Source organism: Anolis carolinensis, unplaced genomic scaffold (assembly GCF_035594765.1).
Source record: "Anolis carolinensis isolate JA03-04 unplaced genomic scaffold, rAnoCar3.1.pri scaffold_12, whole genome shotgun sequence".
NCBI classification, from domain to species: Eukaryota; Metazoa; Chordata; class Lepidosauria; order Squamata; family Dactyloidae; genus Anolis; species Anolis carolinensis.
In genome coordinates this window covers 55,990-68,581 of record NW_026943823.1, presented here as the reverse complement: position 1 = coordinate 68,581, position 12,592 = coordinate 55,990, and the positions used below count along the sequence as shown (strand labels likewise).

Here is a 12,592-nt window from a genome sequence, read left to right as displayed (position 1 = left end):
GGGAGGGAGGCAGAGCTCGCCCCACCTCTTCCGCCTCTTCACGCCCTGCCATTGGCTCACCACCTTGCCCTCTCCCAAGATGGCGCCCGCGGCGCTTCCGCCTTCCGCCCTGCCTCGGGCCGGCTTCCAAGATGGCGGCGCCGGAGGAGGACCCGGAGCCGCTGCGCCTCCCGGAGCTGCTGGAGCGGGGCTGGCGGCTGCTGGAGGAGGCGGAGGGCGGGGCGGAGGGCGCGGGCGGCCCGGCGGAGCTCCAGCGCAAGGTCCAGGCCGGGATCGCCGCCCTCGAGCAGGCCCAGCGCGGCGTCGAGGCGCTCGAGCTCTTCAGGTCAGCTGCGCATGCGCAGAGGGAGGGAGGGAGGGGAAACACGCCCCCTCCTGCACAAGCAGATCCTCCCAACAGATGGCCATCCAGCCATAGCTGTGATAGATAAATAATGCACATGTATACGTATGATAGTATTGTAGAGCAGGGAGGGGACCCCTAAAGGCCATCCAGTCCCACCCTCCTGCCATAAAGGTACAATCAGACCCCTCCCCATAAATGGCCATCCAGACATACCTTTGAGATATGTTTGTATGTATATTTACACCCAGATAGGTATGATAGATAATCCTCGTACTGTTAGGAAGCCCTTCCTTCCTTCTTTCTCCCATTTGAACCCAGGACTCCGAGGCAGCCCTTTCCTTGTGGCATCCTCTTCCCAGGCTTTGTTTACATCAAGTGTCCTGGGGAGGGCATTTCCTTGCAGGACGGACAACGGCAGCAAGGCTGTTCTCTTCTCTCCCTCTCTGTTATTATCCTTCTTTCTGCCCCTGTCTCTGCAGCGGGAATGAGGAGCTGGAGGAGGTGGCCTCGCTGGACCTGCGCTTCCTGCTGGTCCCGGCGCTGCTGGGCTCGCTGGTGCTGAAGCAGAGCCCCTCGAAGGCCCGCCTGGAGCAGCTGGGGCGCGCCCGGGCCCTCTTCCTCCGCTTCCTGCGCCAGTGCAAGGCCTACGGGCTCCTGGGGCCCCGGCAGCGCCTCCCCCGTGAAGAAGGAGAAGGGGAAGCGGAGGAGCAGGAGGAAGGGGAAGGGGAGCACGGCAGGCCCTCCTCCTCCTCCGCCTCGGACCAGGCCACCCTCCTGGACATGGCCACCCTCCGGAGGGAGAAGATTGACCGGTGAGTCAAGGGAGACAAAGGGAGAGAACCATCCCCAACAATTCAAAAGCCAGACGGGTTAAAAGGCTCTTTGGCCCAGGAAATGCAAAGCAAGAAGGTTGCTGCGACTTTTCAGGGCTGTCTAGCCATGTTCCAGCAGCATTCTCTCCTGCCGTTTCACCTGCCTCTGTGGCTAATGGCAACTTCAGAGGTTCTGTTGGAAGTGAGACAACTGGAATGTATATATACTGTGGAATAATGTCCAGGGTGGGAGAAAGAACCCTTAGGTTGGCTCCCTCTCTATCCTTCAAGAAACAACTGAAGACCTGGATGTTTAGGTTGGCCTTTGGTGAGACAGTCACTGGATGACCAGCCTCAGTTGGCTTTATAACTCTATCCTGAATTTTATTAGGTCCCTTTTATTCTGGTATTTTAACTGATGATGTTATTTTTATATTGCTGCTGCAGTCCCCCCCCACCAATGAAGTCGACTGAATTGTACTTGGTAGTTGATTGATATCATTGCTGCTGTATTAACTCTTGTTTTATTGTCTTACTGTGTTTTATATTTTTTTTGTATATTATTCAATGTATTTATGCTGTTGTTTTTGTAAATTGTGCTGGTCGGGCCTTGCCCCATGTGAGCCACCCCTAGTCCCCATGGGGAGATGGTGGCGGGGTATAAAAAAAGTTTTATTATTATTATTATTATTATTATTATTATTATTATTGTCTGTTTGAAGCAAGTGTGGATGCTGCAATGAGCAAGCAAGATGTTGTGTATTTGTCAGTTGGAGACTATAAATCCCACGATGCACAATGTCAAGGGGGCTAATTTGGGAACCACCACCCCTTATTGTTTCTTCTGCAGAATTAAAATATTGCACATTTTAATCTCCTCGTTTCTAGTCCTGGTTTGGGAAATGGAAGAGACTAGTTGCAATGGGGTCCGTGCAGGGGAGAAAGAGGGGGAACCACATGCAAAAGCAGCCCGTCGGGGTCCAAGACCTGCTGACCCTGTCTCTGCGCCTCAGGTACAAGGCCAAGAAGGACCTGGAGGCGCAGCTGGAGGTGCTGCGGCCGGCGGTGGAGGAGGGCCGGGCGGAAGAGGAGCAGGTGCGGCACTTCTACCTGCTCCAGATCCAGCGGTGGGTGGCCATCAGCCTGGAGGAAGTGGAGGCCATCGACCGGGAGAAGGCCCTCCTGGATAGGAGGGGGGGCCTCAAGCAGGTAGGAAGCCGGCACACCGGGGGGGGGGGGGGGGATTGAGGGGGAAGTAGGCCCCCTCCCTTTGGTTGTTTGTTTGTTTATGTGCCCCCCTCCCATTTGCCCTGCAGGGTCCGTCCCCAGAGCCCCCCGGTCGCCACCAGAGGCCCCCCGCCATGAAGCCCTTCATCCTCACCCGGGATGCGGCCCAGGCAAAGTAGGTCCAATGGCAGAGTGGGGGGCGGGCATCGCGGAAGGATAGAACACACACAATTAAATGTTTGTGCATCCATATAAAATATAATAACAATGATAATAATAATACTGCTACTAATAATAATAATTCCACCTGCAACCAGCCGGCCCCCCCGTCCTCCCCAAGGGCCTGCAGCATCTTTTGCTGATTGTTAAAGTATCGCAGAATCAGAATATTAATAGAGCTGGAAAAGAGCCTGGACTGGGCGCCAACTCCGTCTCTTCCTTTTTCCATCTCTTTTCTTCCTTTGTCTTCCTTCTTCTCCTCCTTCTTCCTCTTGTCCCTCTTCTCTTCCTCCTCCTCTTCCTTGTCCTTCCTCTTCCCCTCCTCCGTCCTCGCCTTCACCTTTTCTTTCTCCTCCCCGCGCAGGGTCTTCGGGGCTGGCTACCCAAGCCTGGCCACCATGACGGTGGACGACTGGTACGAACAGCACCAGAGGCACGGGGTCTTGCCGGATCAGGGCCGCAAGCAGAGGCCCTCAGGTAACCAGGGCCGGGAGGGAGGGACGCCCAGCGCTAGTTGTGCAGGTTGCCCACGGCTGCCGCCTCCTCCTCCTCTTCCTTTTCCTCCTCCGCGAATGGGGACGGAGCGCGTGTGCCCCACACAAGTGCCCGAGACCCGCTCGCTCTTGGTTTCCGCTTGCAGTCGTTCCGGAAGAGGATCCGCAGCAGGAAGAGGAAGAGAAGGAGGAGGAAGAGGAAGGGGAGGAAGAGGAGGAGGAGGCCCTGCGGAAGGCCCGGCAGTGGGACGACTGGAAGGACTCGCACCCGCGGGGCTACGGCAACCGGAAGAACATGGGCTGAGGAGGAGCCCTCAAAGGGGACACGGACGAGCTGGGGGGGGGGGCTCTCTTCCCCATTGCCTTCTCCTTGGGAAGCTGTTGTCGCTTGCCGTTTTGTTATTTAAGGAGCCAAATAAAATGCCTTGCTCTGTTTGTAGGGCCGGCTGTGGTCTCTTCCTGTCACATCTCTCTCAGCCGCAAAAACCAATGGCAGTGCGGGGAGGCCTCAGCTCCTATAGTTGTTTCTCCTGTGGTTGCTTGTTGTTGTTATTATTATGTTTATTTATAACCCATTTTTCTCTCCACAAGGAGACTCAAAGCGGGTCAAAGATAGGTAAATAATTATTTATACAAGGAGACTCAAAGCAGCTTAACAATAGACTCAAAGACAAATAGATATTGTTGTTGTTGTTGTTGTTATTATTATATTTATACCCTGCTTTTCTCTCCACAAAGCAGCTCAAAGATAGATAAATAGAATTTATTATTATTATTATTATTTTATTATGACACAGCAAACAAGATAGATATGCTGGATTTCATATCACAAAATCACAAGTCGAACACTTCCCAAGTGTCTAGGACTGTGTGATGTATTTTCGGATGATGTGCGCAGATCCCAGTCAGGTGGCCTTTTGCAGTTGGCAGATCGTAATTTTGTCAATGTCTATTGTTTCCAAATGCCGGCTGAGATCTTTTGGCACGGCACCCAGTGTGCCCATCACCACCGGGACCACCTGCACTGGTTTCTGCCAGAGTCTTTGAAGTTCAATCTTGAGGTCCTGATCGCGGCTGAGTTTTTCCTGTTGTTTTGTCAATGCGACTGTCACCTGGGATGGCGACATCAATGATCCAAACCTTTTTCTTTTCCACAACTGTGATGTCTGGTGTTGTTGTTGTTGTTATTATTATTATTATTATTATTATTATTATTATTATTATTATTATTAGGTGTACTTCGCCTAAAGGGGCTTTAAGATCCCCGTAATGCATCCCTCTACTTTCATGGGTTTGGCTTCTTTCTTCCTGGGTCTCCTCTTCCTCCGCCAGTAAACAAATACACGGGAACACATGCATTGCATGCGCTGTCCTGTCGGTCAGCAGGCCTCCCCCTCCGGTCAAAAGGGCAAGAGCAAAGTCTTCTTCCTCCACCATTGAAGCAGCAGCAGTAGAGGAGGAGGAGGAGGAGGAGGAGGGAGAGAGGACCAGCCATGAAGACCATCATTGCGGCCTATTCCCAGAACCAGAGCGGTAAGAGGGGCGCTTTGGTGGGCTCTCGTGATATCTTGGGGCTCCAGATACCCGGAGAAGGTCTGAGTGAGGGATCCTAGCATCGGAAGGGAGGGAGGGAGGGAAGGAGCCCTATTGTTTGGTGGGAGGGGTCTCTCCGGCCCTTGGAATTGATCCCTTGGGGGCCCAAGAGGCTCTATGGGCCACCCATTTGCAAGCCAGACGGGGTCCTAACTATTGCAAAGTCTGCACCAAGTCTATGGAACAGTGCCAAGCAGACCCCCATGTCATTCAGTTGTGCCCACCCCCATATTGTAATTGGGGGGGGGGGGTCTTATGGTTTCTCCTGCGATTCATGAAGAGAGACACCTATGGGGGCCGCCCAGTGTTTCTTGTCTTTGTAGTCCTTTATTCTTTATTTACAAAGTGTTCTCATCCACTGGCTTCTTGTGAGTTTTCCGGGCTATGTGGCCATGTTCCAGCAACATGCTCTCCTGGTGTTTTGCCTACATTTGTGCCTAATGTCATCTTCAGAGATTTTGTTGGCAGTGAATCAAGTGGAGTGTATAAATACCTGTGAAATGGTGTCCAGGGTGGGAGAAAAAAAAACCCTTTGTTGCAATTAGCAAGCTTGAATTAGCATTTGAGTGGCCATGAAGTTTACAAAGTCAATCAGGGAGGGTCTCTGCATAGAGGTGGCCTGGCCTTTGTTGCCTGGAGGCACCCTCTGTTTGGGAGGTGTTGACTGGGATTTGATTGCTCATTGTCTGGAGTTCTCCTTCATATGTTACTTGAGTTCTCTTCATATGTTACTTGAGTGATTATATTCCTTCTGCTTATGTGATTGTTTTAGTCAATCGTTATGTTTTGTTTTTGTTTTTAATTCTTATAGCGTTTTATAGTGTTTTCAGTGTTTTATTGTACAATGTTTTATGCTGATTTTATATTGGAAACCGCCCTGAGTCCCTTTTGGGAGCGAGGGCAGTATACAAATAAACTTTTACTTACTTACTTACTTACTCCTGATTCCGAGTGGTAACAAGACAGCGAAGAAAGAACACTAGTGAGAAACAGGAGAATTCCAGACCGTTTACACTGTCCTTCTATCCCAGGGTCTGATCCCAGGTTATCAGCTTTGAACTGGATGATAATGAGTCTCCACTGCTATATAATCTGGGATAGACAGGTAATCTGGGATCAGATCCTACGGTAGGATAGAAGGGCAGTGTAGGAGGGACCTTCGATGGGGTTATCCTGGTTTCCGATGACAGGTCCTGCCTCTCACCAAGTAGTGCCGGCGGAGGGGGGGGGGGGGGGGCAATGCCGTTTTGGAAATGGGCCGGTCAGAGAGACCCAGAGACAGGGCTGGCATTGGAGGGCCTGCGTGTGTGCCGGCCAATGACACGTGTGGCCGGTGGGGCGGTTAATGATTCATGCGCCTGAGCCGGTCAGATAAGCAGGAGGTCAAGGTTCTTGAATGGCTTGTCCTGGGGCTGGCTCGCCTCTCTGGCCACTCCACCCCTTCCTTCCTGCAGGGAGCCGGTCCCTCCTGCGGGAGGCGCTGCGCCCGCTGCTGGCGCTGGTGTCCCTCCCGCGCTGGCCCTCCCGCGGGGACCTCCGGGCCTGGGTCCAGCTCCTGGCCGTCGCCCAGTGGATGCTCAGCTTCCTCCTGATGGGTGAGTCCGCGAGGGGGGGCGGGGTTGGGAGGGCCCCCCCAAGGGGTCAGGGCTGGTGGTGGCTCTGACGGCCCCCTTCTCTCCTCCCCCCCCCCCCCCACTGTTTCCAGGGCTGCTGCTGCTGCTGCTCCTGGTCTACCTGGCCTTCACTCCCTTCTGGCCGGTCTCCGCCCTCTACCTGGCCTGGCTCCTCCTCGACTGGGAGACCCCCGAGAGAGGTGAGGACCAAAGGGCGGGTGAATTATTAATACAGAGAGAATTATTATGGTGATGTTTGTTTACACACTGCCTTCTCTTTCCACAGAGCAGAATATAAGCAATGCCAATAGTAATAATAGTCCTAATACATATTACTGTATATACTCGAGCATAAGCCTAGTTTTTCAGCCCTTTTTTAAGACTGAAAAAGCCCCCCTCGGCTTATACTCGGGTGAGGGTCCTGGTTGGCTTATATTTGGGTCAGCTTATACTCGAGAAGAGCGTGGATGAGCTCCCTTTATCAGCTCCAGCTCCATGTGGGGACATGAGAGAAGCCTCCCACAAGGATGGTAAAACATCAAAACATCCGGGCGTCCCCTGGGCAACGTCCTTGCAGACGGCCAATTCTCTCACTCCAGAAGCAACTCTGGTTGCTCCTGACACGAAAAAAAAAATACTCGAGAATATATGGTACATTTATTATTTTTCTCTATTATTGTTACTACTATTACATTTATTTTACTCTATTTTTATTATTATTATTATTATTAATACATTTATTATTTCACTCTGATCTTATTATTATTGCATTTATTATTTTACTCTATTTATTATTACTTGTATTATTTTTTGTATTTATTATTATTATTATTACATGTATTATTATTAAAAGGATACATAAGCACATTTACACTGAAGAAGATAAGAATAATGATTTGATCAGAGTTGGATAGTCTTATCTTAAATTTGAGCTTTATGAAAATATTCAAAAACATTTAACCTACTGATGCCTCAATTAATGTAATTTTATTGGTATCTAATTTTATTTCTGAAATTTACCACCCTCGGCTTATGGAGTTAATGTTTTCCCAGTTTATTATGGTAAAATTAGGTCCCTCGGCTTATATTCGGGTCGGCTTATACTCGAGTATATATGGTAATAATAAAATATGATTTTCTTTTCATGTCAAGAGTGGCTTGAGAAACTACAAGTCACTTCTGGTGTGAGAGAATAGGACATGCCCAGGGGACATTGCCTGGATGTTATGTTTTAAACATCCTTGCAGGAGGCTTCTCGCATGGGGAGCTGGAGCTGACAGAGGGAGCTCACCTGCTCTCCCCGGATACGAACCACCAACTTGTCAGTCAGCAGTCCTGCCAGCACAAGGATTTAACCCACTCCACCACCGGGGGTGCAATATGATGATAAAATATAATAATAATATAATAACAATAATAAAAATAACATTTTATTAATAAAATATTATAGAATAATAAATTATAATTTTACAATAAAATAAATAATAATAAAAGCAATACATTATAAATAATAAAATGCAATAATCTTAAATATAATCATACAGTAGAGTCTCACTTATCCAAGCCTCGCTTATCCAAGTTTCTGGATTATCCAAGCCATTTTTGTAATCAATGTTTTCAATATATCATGATATTTTGGTGCTAAATTCGTAAATACAGTAATTGCAACATAACATTACTGCATATTGAACTGCTTTTTCTGTTAAATTTGTTGTATAACATGATGTTTTGGTGCTTAGTTTGTAAAATCATATCCTAATTTGATGTTTAATAGGCTTTTCCTTAATCCTTCCGTATTATCCAAGATATTCACTTATCCAAGCTTCTACCGGCCCGTTTAGCTTGGATAAGTGAGACTCTACTGTATTATAATAATAATGTGAGTCCTCCAAATTCCACTGCCTTGTGATCACTGCAACTATCTAAGGCTTCATCAATAATAGTAATACGATCCCCCTCCTTCTTCTTTTATTTTGTCTGCAGGCGGCAGGAGCTCCTCCTGGGTCCGTTCCTGGCCCATCTGGAGCTACTTCCGGGACTACTTCCCCATCCAGGTAACACAGAACGAGAGCCGGAAGAGGCCGCATGGGCCCCCCACCCGCCCCACCCCTTCTGCCCCCAAGCAGCACAGGCACAATCAAAGCACCCTGAGATCAAAGTAACAGACATGGCAGGGGCCGGGGGAGGGCACGACTACGTGGGGACCCCCGTGACCCTTCTCTTTGCCCGCTTCCTTCAGCTGGTGAAGACCCACCCCCTCTCCCCGGGGCACAACTACATGGTGGGCGTCCACCCGCACGGCCTGCTCTGCGTGGGCGCCTTCGCCAACTTTGTGACGGGCGCCACGGGCTTCGCGGAGAAGTTCCCCGGCATCCGGCCCGCCCTCGGCACCCTGGCCGGGAACTTCCGCCTCCCGGGCATCCGGGAGTATCTCATGAGCGGAGGTGAGTGAGTGAGTGCAAGACCGAGTGAGTGAGTGAGTGCGGACCCCATTGGTAACCCTGCGATCCTAAGGCGCGCTTCCTTCTCCCGTCTCACCCTCGCAGGCCTCTTCCCGGTGACGCCGAGGGCCATCGCGCACCTCCTCTCTCGGAGCGGGACCGGGAACGCGGTGGTGCTGGTGGTGGGCGGCGCAGCCGAGTCCCTCTCCGCCTCCCGCCCTGGAGAGACCACCCTCGTCCTGCGGCGCAGGAAGGGCTTCGTCCGCCTGGCCCTCCAACATGGGTGAGTGAGGGAGGGAGGGCGTGAGTGAGGGCAGGGAGGAGGGCAGGAGTCCTCTCACTCCCTCCATTGGCTTCCTTCCTTCCTTCCTTCCTTCCTTCCTTCCTTCCTTCCTTCCTTCCTTCCTTCCTTCCTTCCTTCCTTCCTGTCTGTCTCTCCCGCAGGGCGCACCTGGTGCCGGCCTTCTCCTTCGGGGAGGAGGCGCTCTTCCGGCAGGTCTGCTTTGCGGAGGGCGGCTGGGCGCGCAGCCTGCAGGATCGCTGCCGGAGGGCCCTGGGGTTCGCCCCCTGCCTCTTCCACGGGAGGGGCCTCCTCCCCCTGCCCTTCCCTGTCGCCACCGTCGGTGAGTATCGCCGCCTTCCCGCACCTGGGACCCCTCCCCAAAAAGTGAATATCACGACCTAACACGGGGCAGGCAGCTCTCCCGGGACCTCAGGGTGGTCAGTATTGCCATATTCCTTCCATCAATGGTAAGGCCCACCCTCACTTCAGTACATGCCCCGTTTTGAGCTATGATCATATAGGGGGGGGGGGGGGGGTCTCCAAGTGTGCTCCACGGAGCCCTCGCTTTGCTTTTCCCCTTCTCTTTGCTTTGCTTGCTTCCAAAACCCTGTTTCCCTCCCTCAGAGAGTGCTTTGACTGTGCTTTTCCTGCATGAAGGCAGAAGCGAGGTGCCATCTGTTGGGGGTGCTTTGATTGTGCTTTTCCTGCACGGAAGAAGGAGATTGGATTGGGTGGCCTTTAGATTGCTCCAACTGTTGTTGTTGCTGTTGCTGTTGTTGTTACAGAGGCTGGGCGGCCATCTGTTGGGGGTGCTTTGACTGTGCTTTTCCAGCATGAAGGCAGAAGCGGGTTACACTACATGGACCCTGTATTATTATTATTATTATTATTATTATTATTATTATCATTATCATTATTATTATGGCTGGGTGGCAACCTGTTGTGGGTTCTTTGATGGTGCTTTTCCTGCATGAAGGCAGAAGCGGGTTGCATTGCATGGACCCATCATCATCATCATCATCATCATCATCATTATTGTTATTATTACGGCTGGGTGGCAACCTGTTGTGGGTTCTTTGATGGTGCTTTTCCTGCATAAAGGCAGAAGCGGGTTACACTGCATGGACCCTGTATTATTATTATTATTATTATTATTATTATTATTATTATTATTATTATTATTATTATTATGGCTGGTGGCCATCTGTTGGGGTGCTTTGATTGTGCTTTTCCTGCACAGAAGAAGGAGATTGGATTGGGTGGCCCTTAGATTGCTCCAACTGTTGTTGTTACAGAAGCTGGGCGGCCATCTGTTGGGGGTGCTTTGACTGTGCTTTTCCTGCATGAAGGCAGAAGCGGGTTGCACTGCATGGACCCATTATTATTATTATTATTATTATTATTATTATTATTATTATTATTATGGCTGGGTGGCGACCTGTTGTGGGTTCTTTGCTTGTGCTTTTCCTGCATGGAAGAAGGAGATTGGATTGGGTGGCCTTAGATTGCTCCAACTGTTGTTGTTGTTGTTGTTGTTGTTGTTGTTACAGAGGCTGGGTGGCCATCTGTTGGGGGTGCTTTGATTGTGCTTTTCCTGCATGAAGGCAGAAGGGGGTTGGAGTGGATGGCCCCTGGAGTCTTCCATTGAAATCATGTTACGTTTCTTGGGGCTCCGCAAGAAAACGTTTGCTGAAAATGTGTGAGAACCCCTGATATAGTGGGAAGGTGCCTGTTAGAAAGGGAGAAATGCAGCATTGGCATTGCCATATTTACCTTAAGATACACCTGCGATTCTAGCAAGCCCTGCCCCATTTTTAAAGACTCATTCTGGGGAGCGGGGGGGGGGGGTGTGAGGAAATACGTTATGATTATTATGTGGGTGGGCACCGAAGTCTCTCTGCGTTGCCGTTCCAGTGGGGAAGCCCCTGCCGGTGCCCAGGATGGCGCAGCCTCCGCGGGAGACGGTGGACCGCTTCCACGCCCTGTACGTGGAGGCTCTGCGCGGGCTCTTCGAGGAGCACAAGGGGCGCTTCGGCCTCCCCGCGGGGCACGCCCTCCGCATCCTCTGACCCCGCCGGGCCCCCACTCCTCTCCCCGGAAGCTCAGAGGAGGCCCCGGACCCTTTCGGGAACACCCGTCCATCGGCCAGAAGGAGTCCAAGCAGAGCGCTTTCCGGACACGTGCGTGTGTGCCTCGGACTGCTCCCGTTCACCAAGTGCTTTGCATACTGTTGTTAAAACTTTTGTGTAACAAGACCTTAAGCAGCGCATTGATTCATTCTTGAGGTGGGGAAGAAAGCTCCAGGACCCGGGCAGCAGGGCCTCCCGGTGTGAAAGGCAGAGATGGAAGCCGGTCCGCGGCCCTGGGCCCGAAGGAAGGGGGGCTCCTTGCTGCCTTGTGTGCAGGGAGGCAGCCCCCTCCCCAGAAGCCCTGGCGGTGAGTGGGCCTGGCAGGGTCCCGAAGTGCAAGGAGGGCTCCGCATCTGCATCCTCGGGCAAGAAACGCACCTGAAAGAGGCATCGAGACACACAGGATTCTCCAGGCACTGCTCTCACCCTGAGATTCCTCCCCAATAATTCTCTCCTCATATCTAATAATAATAATACTATCCATATAATAATAAGAAGAACAACAACAATTCTTACCCACCTCTCCTTGTATCTAATAATAATAATACTATCCATATAATAATAATAAGAACAAAAATAATTCTTACCCACCTCTCCTCATGTCTAATAATAATAATACTATCCATATGATAATAAGAAGAGAACAACAACAGTAACAACAATAATTCTTACCTGCCACTCCTCATGGCTAATAATAATAACAACAACAACTCTTACTCGTCTCTCCTCATAGCAAATAATTATAATAATACTATCCATATAATAATAAGAAGAATAACAACTCTTACCTGCCTCTCCTCATAGCAAATAATAATAATACTATCCATATAATAATAATAACAACAATAATTCTTACCTGCCTCTCCTCATAGCTAATAATAGTAATACTATCCATGTTATAATAATAATAATAATTTTATTATTACTTGCCAGTCCTCATGGCTAATAATAATAACAACAACAACAGTAGTAATTCTTACCCGCCTCTCCTCATAGCTAATAACAATAATACTATCCATATAATAATAATAATAATAATTATTATTATTATTCTTACCTGCCAGTCCTCATGGCTAATGGTAATAATAATAACAACAACAACAATAGTAATTCTTACCTGCCTCTCCTCATAGCTAATAATAATAATACTATCCATATAATAATAATAATATTTCTTACCTGCCACTCCTCATGACTAATAATAATAATAATAATAATAATAATAATAATAGTGTTATTTCTTACCTACCTCCTCTCCTTGTGTCTCGGGACGGGTGACAGCATTATTAAAACACATAAACATTGTAAAGATTCTCGGAATATACCTATGTATTTCTATTTAAAATAAGAATCTATACACTCTCTCGCTTGTTGGCTTTCATCGTACTGCGGGCATAATTCTATCGATAATAAAATTCCCTCTTTATATTTTCTA

At 49.5% G+C, this 12,592-nt stretch overlaps 2 protein-coding genes across 5 annotated transcripts; both read left to right on the top strand.

Moving 5' to 3' along the window:
- The first annotated feature begins 116 nt into the window (after positions 1–116).
- Positions 117–3,537, top strand: igbp1 (immunoglobulin binding protein 1). Its single transcript, XM_008123820.3, has 6 exons — positions 117–325; positions 826–1,158; positions 2,172–2,367; positions 2,475–2,560; positions 2,969–3,081; positions 3,245–3,537. Exons 1-6 carry the CDS (start codon positions 132–134, stop codon positions 3,400–3,402), a joined length of 1,080 nt encoding a protein of 359 aa, XP_008122027.1. The 5' UTR covers positions 117–131; the 3' UTR covers positions 3,403–3,537.
- A 965-nt stretch (positions 3,538–4,502) lies between these two features.
- Positions 4,503–12,592, top strand: LOC100555636 (diacylglycerol O-acyltransferase 2). Of its 4 annotated transcripts, none has more exons than XM_062963896.1 (8): positions 4,503–4,631; positions 6,146–6,286; positions 6,397–6,504; positions 8,288–8,358; positions 8,544–8,748; positions 8,851–9,028; positions 9,190–9,368; positions 10,921–12,592. In XM_062963896.1, the coding sequence occupies exons 1-8, from the start codon at positions 4,592–4,594 to the stop codon at positions 11,310–11,312; spliced, it is 1,314 nt and encodes a 437-aa protein (XP_062819966.1). In that variant the 5' UTR covers positions 4,503–4,591; the 3' UTR covers positions 11,313–12,592. The 4 variants fall into 4 exon arrangements, with proteins under 4 accessions (XP_062819966.1, XP_062819968.1, XP_062819965.1 ...); XM_062963898.1 differs by having other exon boundaries at positions 10,943–11,283; XM_062963895.1 differs by lacking the exon at positions 4,503–4,631 and having other exon boundaries at positions 4,733–6,286.